Source organism: Eucyclogobius newberryi, unplaced genomic scaffold, assembly GCF_026437365.1.
Source record: "Eucyclogobius newberryi isolate DKJ021-1_F unplaced genomic scaffold, fEucNew1.0.hap1 SCAF_1, whole genome shotgun sequence".
Lineage (NCBI taxonomy): Eukaryota > Metazoa > Chordata > Actinopteri > Gobiiformes > Gobiidae > Eucyclogobius > Eucyclogobius newberryi.
The window spans coordinates 30,073,474-30,094,723 of record NW_027315723.1 but is presented as its reverse complement, the minus strand read 5'-3'; the positions used below and the strand labels follow the sequence as shown (position 1 = coordinate 30,094,723).

The 21,250-nt window shown below is 40.3% G+C and overlaps 3 protein-coding genes across 4 annotated transcripts; 1 reads left to right on the top strand and 2 right to left on the bottom strand.

Annotated features, from left to right (window-relative positions):
- The first annotated feature begins 1,344 nt into the window (after window positions 1-1,344).
- On the top strand, window positions 1,345-6,952 carry cep57l1 (centrosomal protein 57, like 1). The gene is made up of 11 exons (XM_072451606.1): window positions 1,345-1,556; window positions 3,016-3,187; window positions 3,350-3,511; window positions 3,648-3,754; window positions 4,452-4,562; window positions 4,621-4,698; window positions 4,959-5,048; window positions 5,138-5,197; window positions 5,510-5,772; window positions 5,965-6,109; window positions 6,476-6,952. The coding sequence occupies exons 1-11, from the start codon at window positions 1,536-1,538 to the stop codon at window positions 6,677-6,679; spliced, it is 1,413 nt and encodes a 470-aa protein (XP_072307707.1). The 5' UTR covers window positions 1,345-1,535; the 3' UTR covers window positions 6,680-6,952.
- A 1,548-nt stretch (window positions 6,953-8,500) lies between these two features.
- Window positions 8,501-17,800, bottom strand: cd164 (CD164 molecule, sialomucin). 2 transcript variants are annotated; one of them, XM_072443202.1, is made up of 6 exons: window positions 17,590-17,800; window positions 16,796-16,870; window positions 13,327-13,389; window positions 12,864-12,995; window positions 12,664-12,750; window positions 8,501-11,242 (listed from the first exon to the last, which is right to left on the bottom strand). In XM_072443202.1, exons 1-6 carry the CDS (start codon window positions 17,657-17,659, stop codon window positions 11,079-11,081), a joined length of 591 nt encoding a protein of 196 aa, XP_072299303.1. In that variant the 5' UTR covers window positions 17,660-17,800; the 3' UTR covers window positions 8,501-11,078. The 2 variants fall into 2 exon arrangements, with proteins under 2 accessions (XP_072299303.1, XP_072299313.1); XM_072443212.1 differs by lacking the exon at window positions 12,864-12,995.
- Window positions 17,801-18,904: 1,104 nt separating this feature from the next.
- On the bottom strand, window positions 18,905-20,865 carry ppil6 (peptidylprolyl isomerase (cyclophilin)-like 6). Its single transcript, XM_072451595.1, has 8 exons — window positions 20,759-20,865; window positions 20,577-20,672; window positions 20,319-20,498; window positions 19,855-19,917; window positions 19,512-19,659; window positions 19,341-19,400; window positions 19,129-19,264; window positions 18,905-19,024 (listed from the first exon to the last, which is right to left on the bottom strand). Exons 1-8 carry the CDS (start codon window positions 20,846-20,848, stop codon window positions 18,913-18,915), a joined length of 885 nt encoding a protein of 294 aa, XP_072307696.1. The 5' UTR covers window positions 20,849-20,865; the 3' UTR covers window positions 18,905-18,912.
- Between the last annotated feature and the right edge of the window lie 385 nt (window positions 20,866-21,250).

Sequence of the window (21,250 nt, the reverse complement as noted above, 5' to 3'; positions counted from 1 at the left end):
AGCTGCACCTCGTCTGGATGATCAACAAAAGTCGAAGTGTCCAATGAGAGCGTAGAAACACGCCCAACAGCCTCGTGCGGACCTATGGGGTTAAGCCGGAAACGTCGATCGCCACATATCGAGTCTGCGGCAGTTCTTGTTTATCCCGAACGCGTCTAATTGCTCTCTGTGAGGCGTCTGCATGTTCTCTCCGTGTTGCCGTGGGTTCTAGCTCCGGATTCCTCCCACAGTCCAAAGACATGTATGTGTTTGGCAAAATTGGCAACTCTAAATTGGCCCTAGTGAATGAATGTGAGAGTGAATATCTGTCTGTGTGTTTCTGAGTTTACCCTACGACGAGCTGGCCAGTGCCCAGGTTGTACCCCGCCTACAGCCCAAAGTCACTGGGAAAGGGTCCAGTCACCCACGACCTCTAACGGAACAAGAATGAACATGAATGAATAACTAGGCGTCCAATGTTTAAACAGGTGTGCGCTATGTTCTTAAGATTAAATGTTGACTGGCACGGTTTAAATTGATGGTGTAATAATAATTGCATTCACTTTTCTGTTCAGGCACATTATTTTTAGATTTTCAAATGTATGTCATATTAGGATATAGTTTACCAGGCTAATTGGGGACAAGAACATAATCTGGACAACGACATGATATAGTCTGGATTTATTATCATCATCATCATCATCATCATCATCATCATCATCATCATCATCATCATCATCATTACTATTATTGTAGAAAAAGGTTCAGTTGTAGTCATCTGGAATCAGTTTAGAAAAAGCTTTTTCTAAACTGAGTCCAGATGATACAACTGAACCTTTTTCTACAATGGAACACTCCTGGACGAATGAGGGATTACACCGACTCTCCAACAAACACTGCTTGCCCTGAACATGTGCAATACTGATTTAACCATGTACAATACCGTCATATTCATGTGCAATACTGAACTAACCATGTGCAATACCGTCATATTCATGTGCAATACTGTCATACTCACAAGCAATTAAGGCCATAATTCATGTGCATACAACTGAGTGTTCTATTTTGTTTTTATTCGGTTTACTTACTTACTATTAGTATTACCTAGTCTTGTGCTAGCTATTTTTTACTTTATTTTATTTTATTCTATTATCATTATTTGATAAGATAAGATAAGATATTCCTTTATTGTCCCACATTTGTGTGGACATTAAAGGATTATCTTATCTTATCTTATTATATTATTATTATTATTATTATTATTATTATCATCATAAAAAATATAAATTATGATATCATTGACCCCCTTGTGTTTCTGACATTTCAATAGCATGTTCTCACAGTTATTGGACGAACATGGGCGACGTGGTGCGCAGGCGGAACCACTGAGCGAAGCGCCAAAGCGGAGGGAAATTTAAAATGCTCGGACACAGCTGTTTACATGAGCTAAGGAAACACAACTACCGTTAACACAATTGCAAATATTACATGCCTCACAACTTCATATAAAACATTGTTGCTTTGAAAATCCATATTACTATACTTCTGTTTTTGGCATGGAGGCGTACAATGAACAGGTGAGTGAATCATAGCGGAACTTATTTAGCAAAATGTTGGCTAACGCGTTAGCATAGATGTTTACTCTTGGCATTTCGTTGGTAACGTTAACCACTTTGTCATTGTTGCGACAACCTGGTAACAAGCCTGTCTTCTCTGTCCTGTTTCTGTAATTATGCCCTTATATATTTGCGTAGTGCGTTCATCGTTTTAAGAAAATCAATGTGTCAAATATCACGTCAAAATATGAATGATTAAGCTAAACAATTGCTCAGAATACGTGCAAAATATGTACGTTAACGCTAGTGTGTGGTTGAATCAGCTATTTGTTTTAAATTAACCAAGAATTAAATTATATAAATACTTATTTAATCAAGCATGAGTCATTGTTGTTATTATTAAGTGAAAATGTCACATGTGTTACACTATTAATTGCCGTAGATCTTTATTTATCTATTTAATGTTTTGACAGTATGGTTTATGTTTATGGCACGTGTTACAGGTGCATCTCTTGTCCGATTTTCGTCATTCAAATTGTTGTTGTAGGTAGGAGATGATCTACAAAATTTATCGTCAAAGTTGCGGTTGGTGTCCAAGCGTTACATTACCGCCAGACTTTATTCTTTAGACTTTATTCTTCAGATTCCGACCGGCTTTATTCCAGATCTCTCAAAGTTGCGATTTTTCCTTTTGGCGGAATGTTGTTACCATGTGACATCATCGTCAAAGGTGTGACATCGTCATCAAGGCAACTGTATGGATATGGGCCATGGATCTACTACGTTATCGATATGGGCAGGTGCCGCCATAAAACACCAAAGAAGAAGAAATAAAACTAAAGAATAAGTCTAAAGAATAAAGCAGACGCCGGTAAATGCACCTTTGCAGTTGACTGCCAGCCGTCATTAAAGGCAACAACAACACGTTTATGGTTTTAAAATAATAAACAGGAATTCGATCTGCTGTATCTTCTTACAGTCCAGTCATAAGGATCATGTAAGGCTATAGTTACTTATATAACACAGGATTAATTGGGAGACAGTGTTAAGAGCGTCGTTGTAATGTTACACTACAATCCCCTTTTTGCTATTATGCTCTCTGTTGATCTGTCCACACTCAATCCAGTAGATGGCGATAAATGCACCTTTGCAGTTGGCTGCTCGTCGCCATTAAAAGCAGCAGCAGCAACAACAACAACAACAACAACAACATACGACAAAGTTTGAAGAATAAAGTCTGGCGGTAATGCAACACTTGGATGCCAACCGCCATAAAGAACCACAACAGAAATAAAACGCTCTTTCCCTCTCTCCCTCTTTCTCTTCTTTTAACGGTATAGCGTAAAGCACATACTTTGAAAATACTTTTAAACTTAGATTAGGAAACTTCCAACTAAATGATGAACCTTAAATCCCCCAGATCTTTACACTATACACAGATTTTCATTTGTAATTATTTGTCTTTTTATTTTGATTGCAGGGCTTAGAGTCACCATCCAGAAACAGCTATATTGGGAGTTATTATCAGCCTCCGGACAGGATGATACCATTACCAAGAAGGGTGGACTTCCCATTCCACATCGTGGAGGATTCAGTTTCACCCACAGCTAGTCACCGTGGGTCTCATCAGTCAAGTAATATTGATAGCACAGGTACGTCACTAAACAATTGCAAACAATTACAATCAATCCTTTTGTCAATCCGTGTCCTCCATTTAGATTCTTAAGTACTAGGAGAGGACTTGTTTTCCACATACCACCTGTTGAAACCATGTTATAACTAGTATTAATATGTCTGTATTTCCCTCAATTCAGCTGTAGTAGAGGCATTGAAAACACTTCAAGAAAAAATACAACGTACCGAGGCAGAAACAAGCAGGCACACGGAAAAGAGTCGCCAAGTGTTTCATGAAGCTCACAACCAGCCGTCCACTGTTTTGACCACTCTTCCCATTATTCCCAGTCAACAAAAGACAGGTCTGTCCAAGGGGAAGTACACAATAATACTGCTGTCTCTTGTGTACTGCATTTGAAGTCTCTTTCGTACAGAACTGTGTAGGTTTGATTTCTTGGGTGACGACAGATGACAAATCTTTGCTATTTTTTTCTGCAGATAACGACCCTGTCATAAGATGTAAAATGCTTCAAAAGCAACTAGAATTGACAAAGAGGAACATTGAAAGGGCTAAAAAAGAGCGTAGTACTTTACTGGAAAACCAGGTAATACAAATTGGTGTTCTCGATATCAACATTATTATTAAAATGAATAATCTGAGCTTGGGTGGCAGAATTTTCCAAATTCAATAATTTCCTTGAGAATTATCAGGAATTTATGGGAATTAACACTAATCTCACTTCAAAATACTTGAGGAATACGATTTTGTATATTAGTTTGTAGTTTTACAGTTATTAGTTTGTCGTTTTACAGTTATTAGTTTGTCGTTTTACAGTTATCAGTTTGTCGTTTTACAGTTAATGGGACCTCATTGGTGGGAGGGGACTCAAACAGTTCATTGTATGCATCGGGCGTAAAGGCTCAAAAAACATGTTTAAATGTTGAAGTGGAAGAAATGGCTCCAAATGTAAATGTTTGGAAATGGAATGTTAAATGTTTGGAAAACACCCAAGTTAAAATGTCCATATTGAAGTATACAAGTTTTTATTAAACATTTCCATGGGAAAGTTTGGGTGAATCTCTATGAATTTTCTGCCCCTTTGCCACTCTATTCAGAGCGTTCATTTCAAGTTTAAAATGATTCCTCAGGCTCTGTCATTGAATTCCTTTTTCTAAATCAGAGACGTTTATTGTTTGCCTTTGGCCGTAGAATGAGGTCTTGTGCATTACCAATGCTGGTGCGGTGTGCTAGAAATCAAATGGAACATGCATATTTACCAATGTCTGTACTTTTGTTTTCAGAATACTCTCTACAAAGAAGAGTTTACCACAAATGTTCAATTGCAAAAAGAAAAACTGGAGAAGCTGGAATCAGAGTATGAGAAACTGAACAGGACCCAAACAGTGGCACAGGTGAGATTTTATTATTTCAATCTCCCTCTAAAGGTTTCACGTTAATATCCATTTGCAGATAAAGCTTACAAGGCTCGAGGAAAAAATCAGACGAGAAGAACACGAGCGCAAACTGGTGCAAGAGAAAGCAGACGAGGTGAGTAACCGGTATTAAACTGATTTACAGTAAAGAAGAAAAATGAATGTAATTTCATGATATGCGTTTAGAGCAGAGCTTGCAAACATCCTGGTTATTACTAGTCTAAATCTAAAGACTTGTGACTGATTTTGAGTGTTCAAATTGTATTAAAGATGAGAAAATCAGACTTTACAGAGCTTTACGTGATGTCGTGGATAATATTGTGTTGGTTTTGTGATGTGAGATATAACTAACTCTGTTCTTTGAAAATGCTTCAGCTCCAGAGAGAGTTTGACAGCACTCTTCGAAGGGGCACAGATGAGTCGAAATCCAAGACAAAAGCTAAGAAGACAAAGAACACACAAAAGGTACATATTTAATGGCATAACTGTTGATTTAGTCATGTCATTTCCATTGTAATAACTGATGTAAATTGCATTCCCTGTTAAAAATGTAGCAGAATAAGAAGTCGCCGGTCCGTTCCCTCTCTCAAACAATGCCTTTCGTGGCTGGAACGGTACGTGTGGCTTAAGACGTTTCAGCTTACAACACGCTGCTCTCTGAGTCTCTGAGGATCATTAATAATCTGTTCAATAATATTATCAATGGCATAATTAAAGCCATATCTCTGATCATGGAAGTTCATTGGTTGCCCAGGCTTTGTGCGTGTGGGTTGTCAGGAATTATAGAACATAACAGAAACTAATGCAATGATGACGTTAACACATACTTTGAATAACAGTATTTTATTCATGCACCCTTCTCACACTAAATACTGTGAAGTGCATGCTCCGTCAGATCTCTCTCACTGACGTTTTCCCCGTTCCAGTCGACCAGCCCCAGTCATTCAGTCCACGCCAACATCCAGGGTGTCCTTCACATGATGAAGCATCACCAGCCTCACCTGCACGAGCGAGTGGTTTTGCTGCACAAGTCGTGGCCCTGCGCCAGGAAGAGTCTGCAAAAAGACCTGTACGCGGCCAACTGCGTCCTTCAGAGGCACAATAGTGACCGCGGTGAATCCGAGGAGTCCCTGGCTTCCCTCTCTGACCTGCTTGTATCGCTTCAGGACGACCTGGGGCAGATGAGCTTGTGAGTAGTAGTTTTACACGTGGGAACTTATAAGGAATGTGTCTTTAAATGTAATGTTATTGTGTGTATATGTCTTTAAATCATAAGTCATATCTGTGAACACTGGGATTACCTTGTGTGCTATTCAGACTTGTACAGTACATCAAATACGTTTGTCCATCTTTGTAAACCGTTTGCTCTGATGTTTGTTAGTCAACACCAGGAGTTAAAGCAGCAAATTGACATTTCTCTGGACCAAAACGACAGACGGGTCATGATTAACGAACTGGAACGACTGGTCACAAAGATGGAGGAGAAAGGAGCTCATATCACCAAGCTCCGCAAACACCAACATATGGTTAGTGGTCCGCGTGTTATTTATTTGTAACAATGCCTTTTTAATATCGTTTAGTTAATTAAGCTAATAACATTTTGTTCATGTCTGTGCTCTTGTCACCATAATGCTTGAACCGTATTTCAGACATTGCATTTGCTCACATTTTATACTTTTTATACAATCTTAAGTTTCAGTTTTCCATTCATTTGTGACCATTAAAAAGAAACGCTAATTGTGTATCACTCTGAAACCCATGGATATTTCTAGCCATTAGTCAATTCAAGTGTATTAATGATGGATAACCATGTAGAATTCTGTAGCTGTATCTTTTGTTTTGTGGTTTTTGCTTGTTCTGATGATATTTTTTTTTTGTGTGTTTCTCTGCAGGTTCATAAAATCCACCAGCAGCCCGCCTCACGTATTGCAGACACTCAGAAGACCACCGTGATCGATCCTCCGGCTCCTACTCTTGTTAAACCCAGGAAAAGGGCCCAGAAACAGCCTGGTGCTCAGAATAACCTGGTGCTGCTCAGAGAGACAAAGCAGTTTACCAACAGCCTCAAGCAGTGCGACCTCTCCTGGGAAAGCTGAGAATGACACCCACAGCTCTACCTCGAACCGCTGCAAACAAGGACCAATTATTATGTCTTTTATGTTTGATTTGAGCAAGATCATTGTTTTATTAATGTGTCTTCCGTCAAGCAATATTATATATTCATACAGCCTTTTTAGTCTCCAAATGCGGATGACGAAGTAGTAGTAGAAGTAGTGATTATGGAACCTGCAATGTGCTCTAGGACTTTTGAAAATGAACATTGTTTTGATTAGTAATAAGTAGCAAAACTTATTTCCAAGAAATGTTTAAAATAAAAGTGGGTCATAAGTCGACGTGATAAGTTCAGTAACTTCATACTATGACTCGCCACTAGAGGTCAGTGTTGAATGTTTGGGACAGGACTACACTCATGTGATGTTGGTATTAAAAAGACAATTTTTTACAGGTGCTAAGTTCAGACTCAGAGCTCAAGTTTGGTCTGGTAGTTCTAGTAAAGTGTGTTATGCATCACACCTTTAGCACTGGACAATCATACGACTAAACAGAATTAGATCTTTGCAATGGCCAAAACTCCTCAAATATCACCTATTCAAGCATTTCAGCTCCCCGCTTTATGCAACATTTTAATATTTGATGTTAAATAGTTTATCACTATGGCTTCTCATTGTAAAACCCATGAATATATTTGTCTCATGAATTTAGTTTGAGCTGAATCATTCTTTCAATAAAACCTGTGAAATATTTTATGAATCACCCATTTAAGTGTTTTTTGTGTATTACATGTTTCTTTTTCTCTAACATTGTAGTTTGGAAACAAAATGCGTTTAGATTTAGTGTCATTTGGCAGAGAACATCCGATTTGCATTGTCCCTTTGCTCGGGGCCCATATGTCTCAGCCCATTGTGCGTTTTGTGCATGACATGGACCTCACCTCTTGGTTAAACAGAACAAGGGCAGCTGAACATATCGCATTGTTCCTCTGTGCTCACATATTAGATTACACAGCAGGAGTGGACGCAGCAATCAGGTTAGCGGGACCTCTCCTGACTTTTAATAGCTGTTCTCAGGCCTGCATCTGTCACAAGCCGCATACCAAAAAGTACTCAAGATCATGACAAATATATAAGATCAGAGTATAAATATATTCCAACACAATTGTGTCATGCTTTTTAAATAAATGTGTGTGCAGAATGTCAACACTGCCACTGAAATACAAGAGCTGCTGCCATTAAATCAACTTTATGTGAATTGGAAGTTGGCAAAGTGATCCTATTCTGAGCAGCCATTGTCCCATACTAAAATACATTAAAATAGTTACTTTTATACAGTTTTTTTTTTGTATTTGAGCTTTTCACATTTGCTGAAAACACTGGTCTGGAGCCATCTACATACCGTATTGTCAAGTTTACCAAACCAACCCTCTGTTTTTTAGTTTCTACATTCGCACAACTGTTTTAAGATTTTGAACATGGAATATATGGACATATGGGCCCCGAGCAAAGGGACAATGCAAATCAAGATGTTTTCTGCCAAGATTTGTGAAGTTAATGTTGTGAACTATGTGCATCTATTCCTATGATCTAATGAAAACAGGACTGTGCAGGTGTAAGAACTAAACTCAACCTATGATGAATTTAACCATTATAAAAACAAAACCATTGTACCTCCCGAGAGCCTCACTCAGACGCCTTAATGCAACAAAGAAAGCAGGGCCCAAATTCGAAACCTTGTTTTTCTTAGCACTCAAATGTCACGATGGCAACAAGGCTCCAGAACGTCCCACTTGTGATTTGTCATGTAAATGATGCAGCCTCTGAGCGACCAGGGAAGTGGACACACTGCAAACACACAGAGCGTTTGTTTTACAATATTCAACTTTAATGATTCAACATTGTCAAACAAAGCAACATTAAAACAAAAGGGGCAATTTTTTTTTTTTTTTTAAAGATTTATGGAAGGCTCTAATAATAAAGCAGAACCAGGAGGCATTGTGGGATCTGTAGTCCGCACACTGAACGTCATAGTGAGATTTAGGCCCAGCGAATTGTACCAGGGAAAACACAAACCAATGCACGGAAATGGGCTTTGAACATATGCACTGGACATGAAATTCAACACAGAAACACAGAGAAAATGAAGACAATGCAGGAGGCTATGGAAGGCGTAATTATAACGATGCAAACTAATTGAACACGATCGTGACACGCCAAGTAAAAACAAGTTACATTTCAGATGCACGATGAATTAAAACATCAGGGAAAACGATCGCGTTTTATCATGAATTCAAATCTAATCCATGTATATTTTTAAGATTTTTTTTTACATTGAATTATACTTGAAATAAATACAAAAATGTCACTTTATTCGATTTTCCTCCTGCCGTTGTGATTCACCGAGACGCACCTGTACATGTATAATACTTTATGATCCGACAACTCGCAAGTGGCTGTAACACAAAAAAGGAAAAGAAAACAACAACAACGACAAACTTTGAACCCTAAAAATTGTTTGAATCTGAAAGTGCCAAGTCCCTCTCCCCGTGACACGCGCGTTCGCTGTGGCGTTTCATACATTCTCCTTTTTAACTGAATAAGGCACTTCTCCTCCGCAAGGGACTGAGTAACTCGCAGCTGCAGCGGGCGCGACAATTGGCCTCTGTGGCGTGGGGGGATGTTTGTGTGGCGCCACTTGTCAACATGTGATGCCGCGAATTCGTGGAATGTAGCCGGGATATTCGACGGTGAGAATGGATCGTTGCGCGTTGTTGCTGCGGCGGAGGCTAAACTCCGGCTCTTGGGCTGAAGCCTTTGATGCCCCCTAAGAAGTGAACGTGACGGACGAAAAAAAGGCATCGTGGACGTGGGCGGCAAAAAGACATGGCATCTGAACTCATCCAAGGCAACGAAAAGTGAATCTGTGTCGTTTGTTTTTTACATTTGGCATACAGGGCAACATAACTTCTTATCATTAGAAATATTCAAGGCTATCTTACAGGCAGCTAATTATTGGAGAAGAGAAAAACGAAGCTCGTCAGTGCAACACTTAATTCCCATGCCGTAAGTGAGGACTTTGGTTTCGACACACACCGTTTCAAGGCATCATTTCAGCAAAAGCTTATACCACAAGCGGTTTATTACGCGCGTCTAAATCCCTATTCGAGCCTATGCAATGGGGGGAATAACAACTCCAACATCCAGCATGCAATAATTAAAAAGGCAATAATAAACCAAGTAACGTTCTTGACGATGACGAGCCATTAAAGCTAAAGACGCGCTCCTTCACTCCTCAGCTCGAAAGCGAAAATCGAAAGGAACAGCGCCATCTACAAGAGGTCCTTTTGACGCGAATCACAGTTAGCAGCGAGCTTCTTCAAGAATAAGACACGGACTGGAGCTCGGCCACTTCATCCTTTTGCGATAAATCACAACAACCCGAAATGTCCCACCAACTCGTAGTTTGTGTCAAAAGGCAACACGATGATCGACTAGGACAGCACAGATCGTTAGGCGAGCGGACATCTGTGGGTTGCTGCGCCTAACCTACCATTTTACATGTGTAGGTTACTAGTGAGTCGCATCCTTCTCTTCAAAGACCTCGACAATCGTATCATTGACCAGAGCCATTTCAGTCCGGCCGGTTCAGCAACACAAGCAACGTCGTACAGAAGAAATATACACCGATATTCACACAATACGTAGGCTCCGGGAGGACGACACCGCCGCTTCGCTTTTAAGCCTGACTGGACGTTAAAAAAGGCACTTCACTGCTGTCGCTGTCCACAAGGTGCGCTCCGTTTCCCCCCGGCCCACCACACACATACGCACACATGCACTCACACACGTACACACACAAACACACATCATTTCATGGTTAAATGTCCTACAGTCCTTTCATCTGGCCCACGAGAACTAGAGCCAGGTAAAAAGAATGTCTGGATTTATGATCGGATTATGCGGCTTATTGCACTGCAGCTGGTCTACGGGAAGTGGTTTGACTTGTGGAACACCGAGCGTTTGCTGAACTGCTGAATACCCGCCGAATACCCGCCGAACAACCGCCGAATAAACGCAGAATAAACGCAGAATAAACGCAGAATAAACGCAGAATAAACGCAAACCCGTCACCCCAGCGTGAAATGATGACGCGTTTTAAAAGGGAACACTTCATTAGACCAATTGTAATACAGGTTAAGAGCGACACCCTGAACTCAAACAGTGTTTCCAAATTGAAAAGCCTGGATACCAAATGCGTTAAATATGCCCGGAATGACCGTTGTGCGGGGACAGGAAATGAACATCATTCGCGCGGCACTGAAACGTGTGGAGAACCTGCTTGAAAAGACCGTTTGAGTCCCGTGGCGTTCTCGTCTTCGGCGAGCGGCTCCGAGTTGGGAGTCGTTGGGGCGGGAGGGGGAAAGTGCGGGGAGTGGCAGCCTCAAAGGGTGTGGTAGTTGCGGTCCTTTGATTTGCAGAACTTGTAGAGGAAGAAGATGACCGCTTGAAGGCCGAGGACCAGCACGATTCCTCCGATGAAACTGGCGGCGTCAAACGTGTTGTGGTGGGGCTCGACAGACGGGGTGACGGTTCCGTTAGAGGAAGCTGCGGCGCATGGAAACACATTTGAAAACTTAAAAACTGAGTCAAATGAATATATTGGCGAGAGTAAACTATTTACCGTATTTTCCAGACTATAAGTCACACCTTTTTTCATAGTTTTGGCCGGGGTGCGACTTATACTCGAGAGCGACTTGTGATATTATTTGTTATTTTCACACTGACAACTGCAAGAGGGCGCTCTAGGCTCTAAGCGACGCAGAAGAAGAATCTGCACTTTCTCTACCTCTGGAGTTTGTGGAGTTGTTTAGAAGTGACACCAAGGAAGAAGAATTCAATGGATTTAGTGATTACGACAGTTCGTTACAGTTCTTTGTCTGTGCGTCATGTAGCTGAAGGTGTTACGTTAGCATACGTACACCTATTCACCATGTTCTCTAATCTAGTTATTATTTTAAATTGCATTTCAAGATTAAATGTCTGTTCTTAGTCTTGGATTTTATCAAATACATTTCCCCCAAAAATGCAATTTATACTCCAGTGCGACTTATTTTTTTTCTTTCTCTAGTATGCATTTTTGGGCTGGTGCGACTTAGTTCGGAAAACACGGTAAATTAAAGGTGGAATGGACGATTTTTTTCAGCAAATTTTTTATCATATTTCCTCGTGGCGTGGATAAATCATTTGTCCTGCCACGTATCAATCATTAAACGCACCTATCGCTCACCTGCAGCCGCGTCAGGCTCGTCCCCACGTTTCCGCGTGCCTAAGCGCATGGATCTATCATAATATAGTTCCCTCAGTGTACGGGGCAAAATGAAGACGGAGAAAGACAGTTCGAGCTGACGCAGAAGTGGACAGAAATCTACGGGAGACGAGAGATGCGATGCGCTCCGTCGCGCTAATAAACAAACGCACGTGTGTGTTGTATCAGTCCGCACAGGGGAGTGCGCATGTGCACTTCCGCCTGCGTTCTCAAATCGCATAAAAATCGTCCATACCGCCTTTAATTTAAAAAGATGCTGATTCAATGGGTTAATTATTAATCAACCCATTGAGATCAGAACCTCTGTCAAGGGTGACCAGGGGCAACTTTATGGCAAATCATAAAAACATTTACGCATTTAATCTAGTTATTCTGACGGCATAACTATGTAAACACTCGGGTTGTAACCATTTCAGTAGTCGACAAGTCAAACAATTATTTCTATCGCACATCGTGACTGTATGTATATGAAAAAGGTGTTATGGTGACCGAGGGAGTTAATGCCCCCGTCTGTGATAAAAGGTGTTTTTGAATGCATTTTAGATCCAAATGGCAATGATCAAAACTTAGATTATTTGATTTATTGCTGCTGCCCCGGTCAACACAATACAGCAGAAATAAAACGATACAAAATAATCAAACAAAGTACAAAGCCATGTACTGAAAACGTCCAGTCAAAATACGTTTAGCCTTCACATACCCGTTGTTGGTGTAGCAGCAGTGGTGATGGTGGTGTTGGTGCTATTAGTGGTAGGAGCAGGGGTCGTAATGGAACCGGTGGAGTTATCTATGGACAGAAGCAGAACCGGTCAAGGCTCTCGTCACACATTTTAGCAAACGAGATCTGCGTAAAAGGAACACCGCTCGCTGTAGCCGGGTTTGGCAGACGTCCGAGGTTACCTGTGGCGTTAGTGATGGTGACAACAGTGGTAGAGACTGTGGTAGTGGTGGTGGTGGCGGTGGTGGCCGGAGGAGGAGCGGCAGTGGTCTTTGGGGTAGTTGAGGGGAGAGTGGTGTGCATTGTGGAGGAAACTAGACAGGAAACCGACACCAAGCAAGGGAAGACAAATACAAAAAAAGGTCCAGCACATGAAGGTTAGAAGAGACGACAATACTCTCATGTTATTGCTGCAGCATAAGCAGGAAAACGTACACCGCTTTATGTTAGAAGCCCAAAACAAACCTACGAGCTGGACCGCAGATACCACCAAACATTATAGCAGGAATGTGTCATTTTTCCACTTTTAAAAGTACTATTACTCTAAGGTCCAAAGTCACTGGGACACGCCCCTGTCACCCACGACTCTGAGCGGGAACAAGCGGTAGAAAGTGAATGCATGAATATTACACTATTGTGACTGACCTGAGCAGGAAGCATTGTCACAGTTTTCTGATTCAGCTACAGTCTTGTTGAAACAGCCAATATCTGAGAGAAAGAAAAAAGGGCATTCGCTAAACAACAAAACACATTTTTACAGGATTGTTTGGCATAGACTTTATTGGACAGTGCAATGTAGTGCATATAATGGGGATGAGAGAGGGAAGGACATTCAGCAAATTGTCGGAGCCAATTATTGAATCAATTTAGGTTTTGTACCAACCAATTAAAAAAAAGACATTATCCAGCAAATTAAATTTAATAAAATGACAAACTCTGAAGTGTGCTGTGTGCAGATGTGTTTGAGTGAAAATGTTGCCTGTGGTTTGATGCGCCAAACCACATTCGCCAACGTCTTATCTGATCGTTCTCCATCACATCTTATATTTAAGGTTTGACTTGTTAGTAAAGCATTTACACAGTGTCAGTCTCAGAACAGATGCTGTTTATTATTTATTCCGCTGTCCTACATAAAGACAATTTACGTTGTATAATCAGATTATTGATTAACTCCGTCCAAGGGACTTTGCCCTTTCGCTCGTCTGGCCGGGTAAATGTTTCTTTAAGAGTGGAACAGGCCACGTCAGTGAGGCCTTCATGGCCAAAGATAATCACTTGGAATCATGTCGTTGTAATCCCTCATTTGTCCAGGAGTGTCCATTCGAAGAGAGATTCAAATGTGAAGTCTGAACGCGACTGGATCTGGTCTGAGAACTCAGATATTTATCCTACTCTGAACTGGGCAAACAGGGCGGGACGTCTTGGATTAACCTGTTGATATAGTATACACTATACACTATACACGGCAATATCTGACAAAATAAAAAGAATTAAAGCAAAATGGATTTAATTTTTGTATTTATTCGGTCGGGAGAGTGCATGTTAATGATGTAAACACACCAGATTAGCCGTGGGCTAATTTTCATCCGTTGTCCCACATACTCTCTCACAGCACTCCCTCATTCATACACGTTTAGTGGTAGGGGAAACCAGAGTACCCAGAGGAAACCTACGCAGACACGGGGAGAACATGCAAACTCCACACAGAAAGGCCCTGAACCAGCTTCTTGCTGTGAAGCCAGAGCGCTAACCGCTACTGTATCAAAACTCTTCTATAAATAGAAAAGTTTTTCTCTACACAGACGACCTTTGAACTCCACACTATCTCTTTCTGGGTGGTTGAAACATCTGGAGGATTATTGCACGGACATAAATTGAAACAAAGTGTTTACCAGGTGCTTTCACAATGTTGTACAATAATATAGAACAGCAAGGTATAAGACCAGATGTCCCATGTGTCACAGAAAATCACACACACCTCAATGGGACGACGGCAGACGTCATTGAGGAAAAGTAGCCCATTCTGCTCTAAATAGGGACAAAATGAGTCATCCCCGATTTCCACCAATTCTACCGGACTTCAAATGCAAAAACAAATACTGGCTAGTGATAATAAATAAGAGCAGAATCAGAACAATACATTCTTCCAGCAATAAGCAGAATGTTATTGTGTGTTAATATCTGTCAGGTCAGTGTCATCTCACATGTCGCTATGAAACAGCATCTGGTTTCAAACCTCTTCATGTTCAAGTTACTGCATGATGCAAGGTCAAATGCAGCAGGCTTGAAAAAGCACTTCGAATGGTAATCAGCAAATTACAGTAGCTGAAATTATTTGGGTGATTTAACATCCACTTAGAGAGGGAGCCGGGGACCCCTTATTGGTATGAAAAGATCCCAGACCACCTACGCTCAAAACTCATAAGTTCAAACCATGATTCATAACCAAATTATGAAAGATACATTTCTCATAAATGTTATTGATATAGTCGTTTTGATCCAATTAAATTGCAAGTTTGTATAAAAGAAATTGTAGAAGTCATTCTCAATCTGCCTCTTAGATGAGAAGGTAAACGTCAGTGTCCAGATGACTGCAATGGACGAATGAAGGATTACACAGACTTGTTTTTAAGACTTTGGGCAAAAACCTTGGATCTGGTTCAGGAATTGAGTAAAGACTGATGTTATCTGATGTTTCTGAGGACTCTGATGATGTATAGAACCTGCCAACTCCACAAACACATTCTGAAGTTAATATTTATTCTTAATTTGAGCACAGCAGCTGCCATCCCACCTCAAAACTCCTGCCATGGACACAATAAAGGGATACCTTTGGAACGTACGTTTGGCAGCAGGAAAAAGGCTCAGGCCGTCACAAAGAAATGTATGACACAAACCTCACCAACGATCAAGGACTGACAGAGTAACAAACATTAGACATACGGACAAACTGACATTCAGAATATTAATTTGAAAATGGACAAATTTGACAGACTTTGGACCAAATGGGACTTTTGTATTAATTTAAATGTGCAGAGATGTACTCTTCTTTAAATGTTCACTCTCTAATCATGTTGTGTTCTGTGTATTTCATAAAGGGGAAAATAATAAATTTGCAATTAAAATACCCAGGAAAAAAAAGCCTCATGAGATGTACCTGCCCTTCTATACAATAAATCCATATACAAATAAAACAGTCTCTACTTGTAAAATTGAGGAAGGTTAATTCATTGTCGATGTTGTAAACAGCTCATTGGTCCTGTCCAGCCACATTTGAGTATTCAATGCATCATGTCCTATTTTTACATATACGAGACAAACCCAGGGAAGGGTGTGGACCAAACAAACATCATGGCAAGAAAATCACAGCGTTATATTGGTGAAGCTGTCAAACAGGTTGTCTCCCAGAGGACGTAAAAGGATCGCCGACACAACCTTACAATCCCAGTAATCCGATCACTTCAGTTCTGCTTCAGGGATTTTTTTCTCAATAAGTAGCGGTAACAATCATTGTCTAGTGTCCAATATCTGATTAGTTTAAAAAAAAAAAAAAAAAAAAAAAAAGTCAGTCGCCGAAAGCACAAAGCAAAGTATCCACACTCTTTGGCTCATCCCTCGCTTCCTTCCACAGACAGCACAGACTTCCTGCCATGCATCCTTCCTTCTAATCTTCACAACCGTAGCAATGGACAGAACACGCCAGAGGTCATGTGGTAAAAGTGGGCAAAACTGCTGAAGCACAGTTATAAAAAGTAAAGTAAAACAGCAGCCTTCACAAAAATATAATTTCTGATCCTGTAAGACTTATACCTGGTTTCTCAACAAGTGACAGAAACAGAATAAGGCATTGACTAAACTTGTAGATACAGTTGTAAATTATGAGAACATCCTCATATTGACTCCAAATCCACTTCTCTGTAAATCCAGATGTGTTGGGAAAATGCGTGCGATGCTCATCCTCCCCACGCTCGCATTATATATTCGCCTTATCAGTACAGCTGTGTCCGCACGATTAGTGACACGAAGAGCAGATTGTGTGTCGCACTCAGATACAACTTTAGGTTAAATAACTGTCAATACATGTGTAGGTAATGTTTTAAAAGTCTTTACTTACTTGATGAGCAATTAGCCCATAGACAGTCAGTACTGGTCTCACAAATCACGCAATCTTTGGAAGGAGAACATTCATCTGTAACAAAAATAACACAATAATAGCAATCAATCCTTACTTGCACTATGAACTTGATGTATCATTGCAACTTGAGCTGCTGTTCTTTTTCCATCAATTATTCAAGAAATTGTTCAATTGATCGATTAACGATTCGATTAACAAATAAATTGTTTCGATTGTGAAAGGCTTGTAAATTTGAGATGTTTAACTTTTCCCAGATCAAGCCATCCTGATGGGCGTAAGACAAAAACGAGGTTTTTCAAATGAAGGAACTAAATGTACATGTTTCCTGTACATGTGTCATTTCCATGTCACAAAACCTCTGTCTCAGCACAATCATGTTTTGGAGTCTTCGATTACTCCAGACAACTATAATAAACAATTCTCAATTAGTTGTGATTAATACGTTGACTTGTTTCAGCTTGAATTGTAACACATTGTATACGACATGACATCATTAGACAGTGATGGTGACATTGTTCCTTGTGTTCCTGCTGACACTGACCATTCAACTCTGAATCATCAACAAGGAAATAAGTTGTATTATAACTTTACAAATCCCACAACAATGGTCGCTGGACAGTGTGTCAAAGTGTGTCGACACACTATGACTCAGTCGCGCCAACAGAATAAGATGACAGAGGCCTCTGAAGCCGTTTAAGAGCCAGAATGCGTGAAAAACACGGAGACACGACAGTAGCTCGGCGCTAGCTCCGCAGCGGAGGTCGCAAACTTACCTGAGTCCACCGCAGCAGATGCGCCAACCAACAGCAAAACTGCAACCAAAAACACCGCCCTGGAGTCCATGGTTTCGGGCCAACTTATTGGTCTGTCTTCAACACAAAAGTGACGCTTATCCACCACAAACGTCGAGCTTGGTAAATCTAGATTTCAGAGGATTCTTTGGCTCTGTCGTGCGCTGCGTCCGCTGCTGACTCTGATTCTTGCTCTCACTTCCTGATCGACACAGGTCACGTGGCATTTATCAATGTGGGCGGGAAACGCATGACGTACGGAGCCGCTCTGACGTCAGAGACAGGTTTCATAATCCTGCCGTGGATTAAATGGAAATACTTATTTATATAGTTTTATTTCTACTCTGAAATTACTGAACAAAACCATGTATGAAGCACGTATGCAAAATAAGATAAAATAAATATAGAACTGTGTCCTAGAAACACACTTTCTCTGTACATTTTATATATTTTATCATACAAACATTATAAAACACGCAAATAACACAACTAACAAAAGTGTGAGGGAAAACTGGTGTCCCTTGAGGTATTTCCAGGTGTTTGTTTAAAAACAAAACCTAATTTCAGTTAATTCAAGCTCAAGTTAATTGTATGCATTTAAAGGTGGAATGGACAATTTTTTTCAGCAAATTTTTTATCATGTTTCCTCGTGGCGTGGATAAATCATTTGTCCTGCCACGTATCAATCATAAAACGCACCTACCGCTCACCTGCAGCCGTGTCAGGCTCGTCCCCACGTTTCCGCGTGCCTACGCGCATGGATCTATCATTATATAGTTCCCTCAGTGTACGGGACAAAATGAAGACGGAGAAAGACAGTTCGAGCTGACGCAAAAGTGGACAGAAATCTACGGGAGACGAGAGATGCGATGCGCTCCGTTGTGCTAATAAACAAACGCACGTGTGTGTTGTATCAGTCCGCACGGGGGATGGCGCATGCGCACTTCCGCCTGCGTTCTCAAATCGCCGAAAAATCGTCCATAGGGATTGATACAGAGTGATCTGTACAACTTCTTAACCAGAGAAAGTAAAACAATCATTGCCAAATAGAAAGAACCAGACACAGGGGAATGTAATTTCATGTATTTATTTTATTTATTTCCAGAATGGTGTTATTTGTTAATGTTTTAGATGATGTGCCGCAGAATGTTAATTATTTTTAAAAGTGTGCTGCGTCTCAAAAAAGGCTGTAAAAACTAGTTACACTAGTTTGTGATGTGTTTTGGTTGTGAAGATAATAAATCCAACATTTAAATGTAATTTCCGTTATCCATGTGGGACAATAAAGGATTATCTTATCTTATCTTAAAATGTTAATATGCCACAGTTGATAACTTTAAAGTCATGCTTTGGTCTTTCATTACAAGTTGGGGCTTCCTCTATTTGTTTAAGTACATCCAGCCCTTCAATCAATTGACTGCAAAACAAATATACATAAAATAAATAAATACAACTCTGACAAAGACCCAGAGTTTTATGAAAAGGTGCAACCAACATTAGGCTCTGCAAAGTTATACAGACCCAAATGCTACATAGGTTTCATCCATCCACGGTGTTGGCTGCAAAGTAATGTAGAACTGGGATCCATTACTGTGTGGACCTTTATTGGCCATACCTAAAATGCCACGCCTTGAGTGAGATATGGCAAAACTCTCATCTAAAGAAGAGATACAGACAGAAATCTGGTGAAAAAGAGGCTGTATGGCAGTGTATTATTATTTGTTATACTTTACCCTCAAATGTTGGTCCGTAGATTGATTCTCCTTCATCTCCTCTTTGTCTTGGTGATATATCTAAATACAACAACAAAAATGGGTTACGTGTGTGCAATTGATTGTCAACACCAAGACAGTGGTACAGTTTGTGCTGTTCCAAAGCAATATACAGTAAAGAAAACACTTCACCTCCACCTTGAACCCAGCCGTTTGGCACCACCCGATGGAAGACTGTGCCCTTGTAGCAGAGTGAGAGTCCGCTCGCTGACGAGCCCTGTTCTCCTGTGCACAGAGCTTCAAAGTTCTTTGTTGTCTTTGGGCACATATCTGTGAACAGCTTTAGAAAACATTCAATATTTAAATTAAAAATACATTGTAGCATTCAAAAGAATAGACGTCTCTTTGATGTGGAGTACTTAGTGATTTAATTTGGACCAACATCGATATAGCAATGACAATGAGGTGTCATATGCGATTTTTTTCAAATAGAAAATTCAAAATCAGATCTGTCTCTTTTCTTGAAGGGTATTACCTCAAACAACAATCTGCCAACATATTCTCCCACTATTTCCATATCCATGAACACAAACCGGTGCTGCAAAGTAGGAAGATGATTGTATGATTAAAGATATCAGGCATTGTTCACTTTCTGCACTACATTTGTAAATTTCACTTTAAATGTTGTGTACATATAGTAAGCCTATTTTTATTTTTATCCTATAGCAGATTTAATGTTTTTCTTTAATGCATGCCCTTTTTGATTTCATATAGGTTATTTTATCATTGTTCACTGTTGTGTGTTGCAAACGAATCACCAAAGCAAGTTCCTATGTTTGTGAATTCTGTTCATTGGCAACGGCAATAAACCTGTTCTGATTCTGATTAACAAAAATATGTAATTGACCGGAGTAAATAACTGAAATCACAACATAAAACTTAACTTGATTAAAGAAATTTGGCATGTTTTGATTGTAAAAAGGTTTGACGTCGACTTACCCCTGTATTTTGTAGGTATTTATGGTAGCAGTCTTCAGCAAGAGCCTCATAGAAAGCAGGTGGTTGAGCGATGGTGAAACCCCACATATCCTTTGACCACCTGACGAGATCTTCCTCAAGTTTTCCGTTTACAAAGCACATCACACTGCTGGAGTACTGCCACACTTCACCTTTGAGCTCCTGCAATTCACAAAACAGAATGTGGCCTAAACGCTGTGGCAAAACTTAACGCTAGCCTAAATTAAACGGGTAACTCACCATTTTTTTATTCCACAAATATGTTTCCCACTCATTTTCCAGCACAGGTTTGATGTGGGGTTTATGAAACGCCTTTTGAAACTTTTCTTCAAGACCCTGTGGAAGGAATACGCTTTAAAATAAGGTTACATAAAAACAGTGAGCTAAATACTACTTTAGTTTACTACTTTGTAAATAAATACCTCTGCGATACATTTAGCCACACTGAAATGAGGCTCTTTCATCAAACCCACAATTTCAATCTGAATTTTTGGCTTTTCTGTTTTGTCCATCGCTAGAAAAGTTAAAACTTAATTCTTAGTCCAGAGTCCCCTATCCCGCAGACTTTAACTAGGAGGAACCTTAATTTGATCCCTTAATCTAGAGTACCAATCCCGCAGATTTAAGTTTAATCCTTAGTCCAGAGTCCCCTATCTCGTAGACTTTATCTTGGAGGAACCTTAATTTGAATCCTTAATCCAGGGTCCCCTATCCCGCAGACTTTATCCAGGAGGAATCTTAAACTAAATCCTTAGTCCAGAGTCCCCTCTCCTTATCCAGGACGAACCCTCACAGACACATTGCTCACGCGAAAGTAACTCAAAGTAAATCCACTTCAAAGAAAATATTCTCAATTTTATCAACAGAGCCGTCGTCTCCATGGCAACAGTGTGGTAGACGCTGAGTGATGACGC

Coding starts and splice junctions, on each gene's coding strand:
- cep57l1 (XM_072451606.1), top strand. CDS start 1,536: ATGGAGGCGTACAATGAACAG. Junction 3,755..4,451: donor GTACTTTACTGGAAAACCAG/GTAATACAAATT, acceptor TTTTGTTTTCAG/AATACTCTCTACAAAGAAGA. Junction 5,049..5,137: donor AGACAAAGAACACACAAAAG/GTACATATTTAA, acceptor TTAAAAATGTAG/CAGAATAAGAAGTCGCCGGT.
- cd164 (XM_072443202.1), bottom strand. CDS start 17,659: ATGGACTCCAGGGCGGTGTTTTTGGTTGCAGTTTTGCTGTTGGTTGGC. Junction 13,390..16,795: donor ATGGGCTAATTGCTCATCAA/GTAAGTAAAGAC, acceptor TCTTTCTCTCAG/ATATTGGCTGTTTCAACAAG. Junction 11,243..12,663: donor TGCTGCTACACCAACAACGG/GTATGTGAAGGC, acceptor CATGCGCCGCAG/CTTCCTCTAACGGAACCGTC.
- ppil6 (XM_072451595.1), bottom strand. CDS start 20,848: ATGGACAAAACAGAAAAGCCAAAAATTCAGATTGAAATTGTGGGTTTG. Junction 20,673..20,758: donor TGGCTAAATGTATCGCAGAG/GTATTTATTTAC, acceptor TTCCTTCCACAG/GGTCTTGAAGAAAAGTTTCA. Junction 19,918..20,318: donor AATACCTACAAAATACAGGG/GTAAGTCGACGT, acceptor CCTACTTTGCAG/CACCGGTTTGTGTTCATGGA.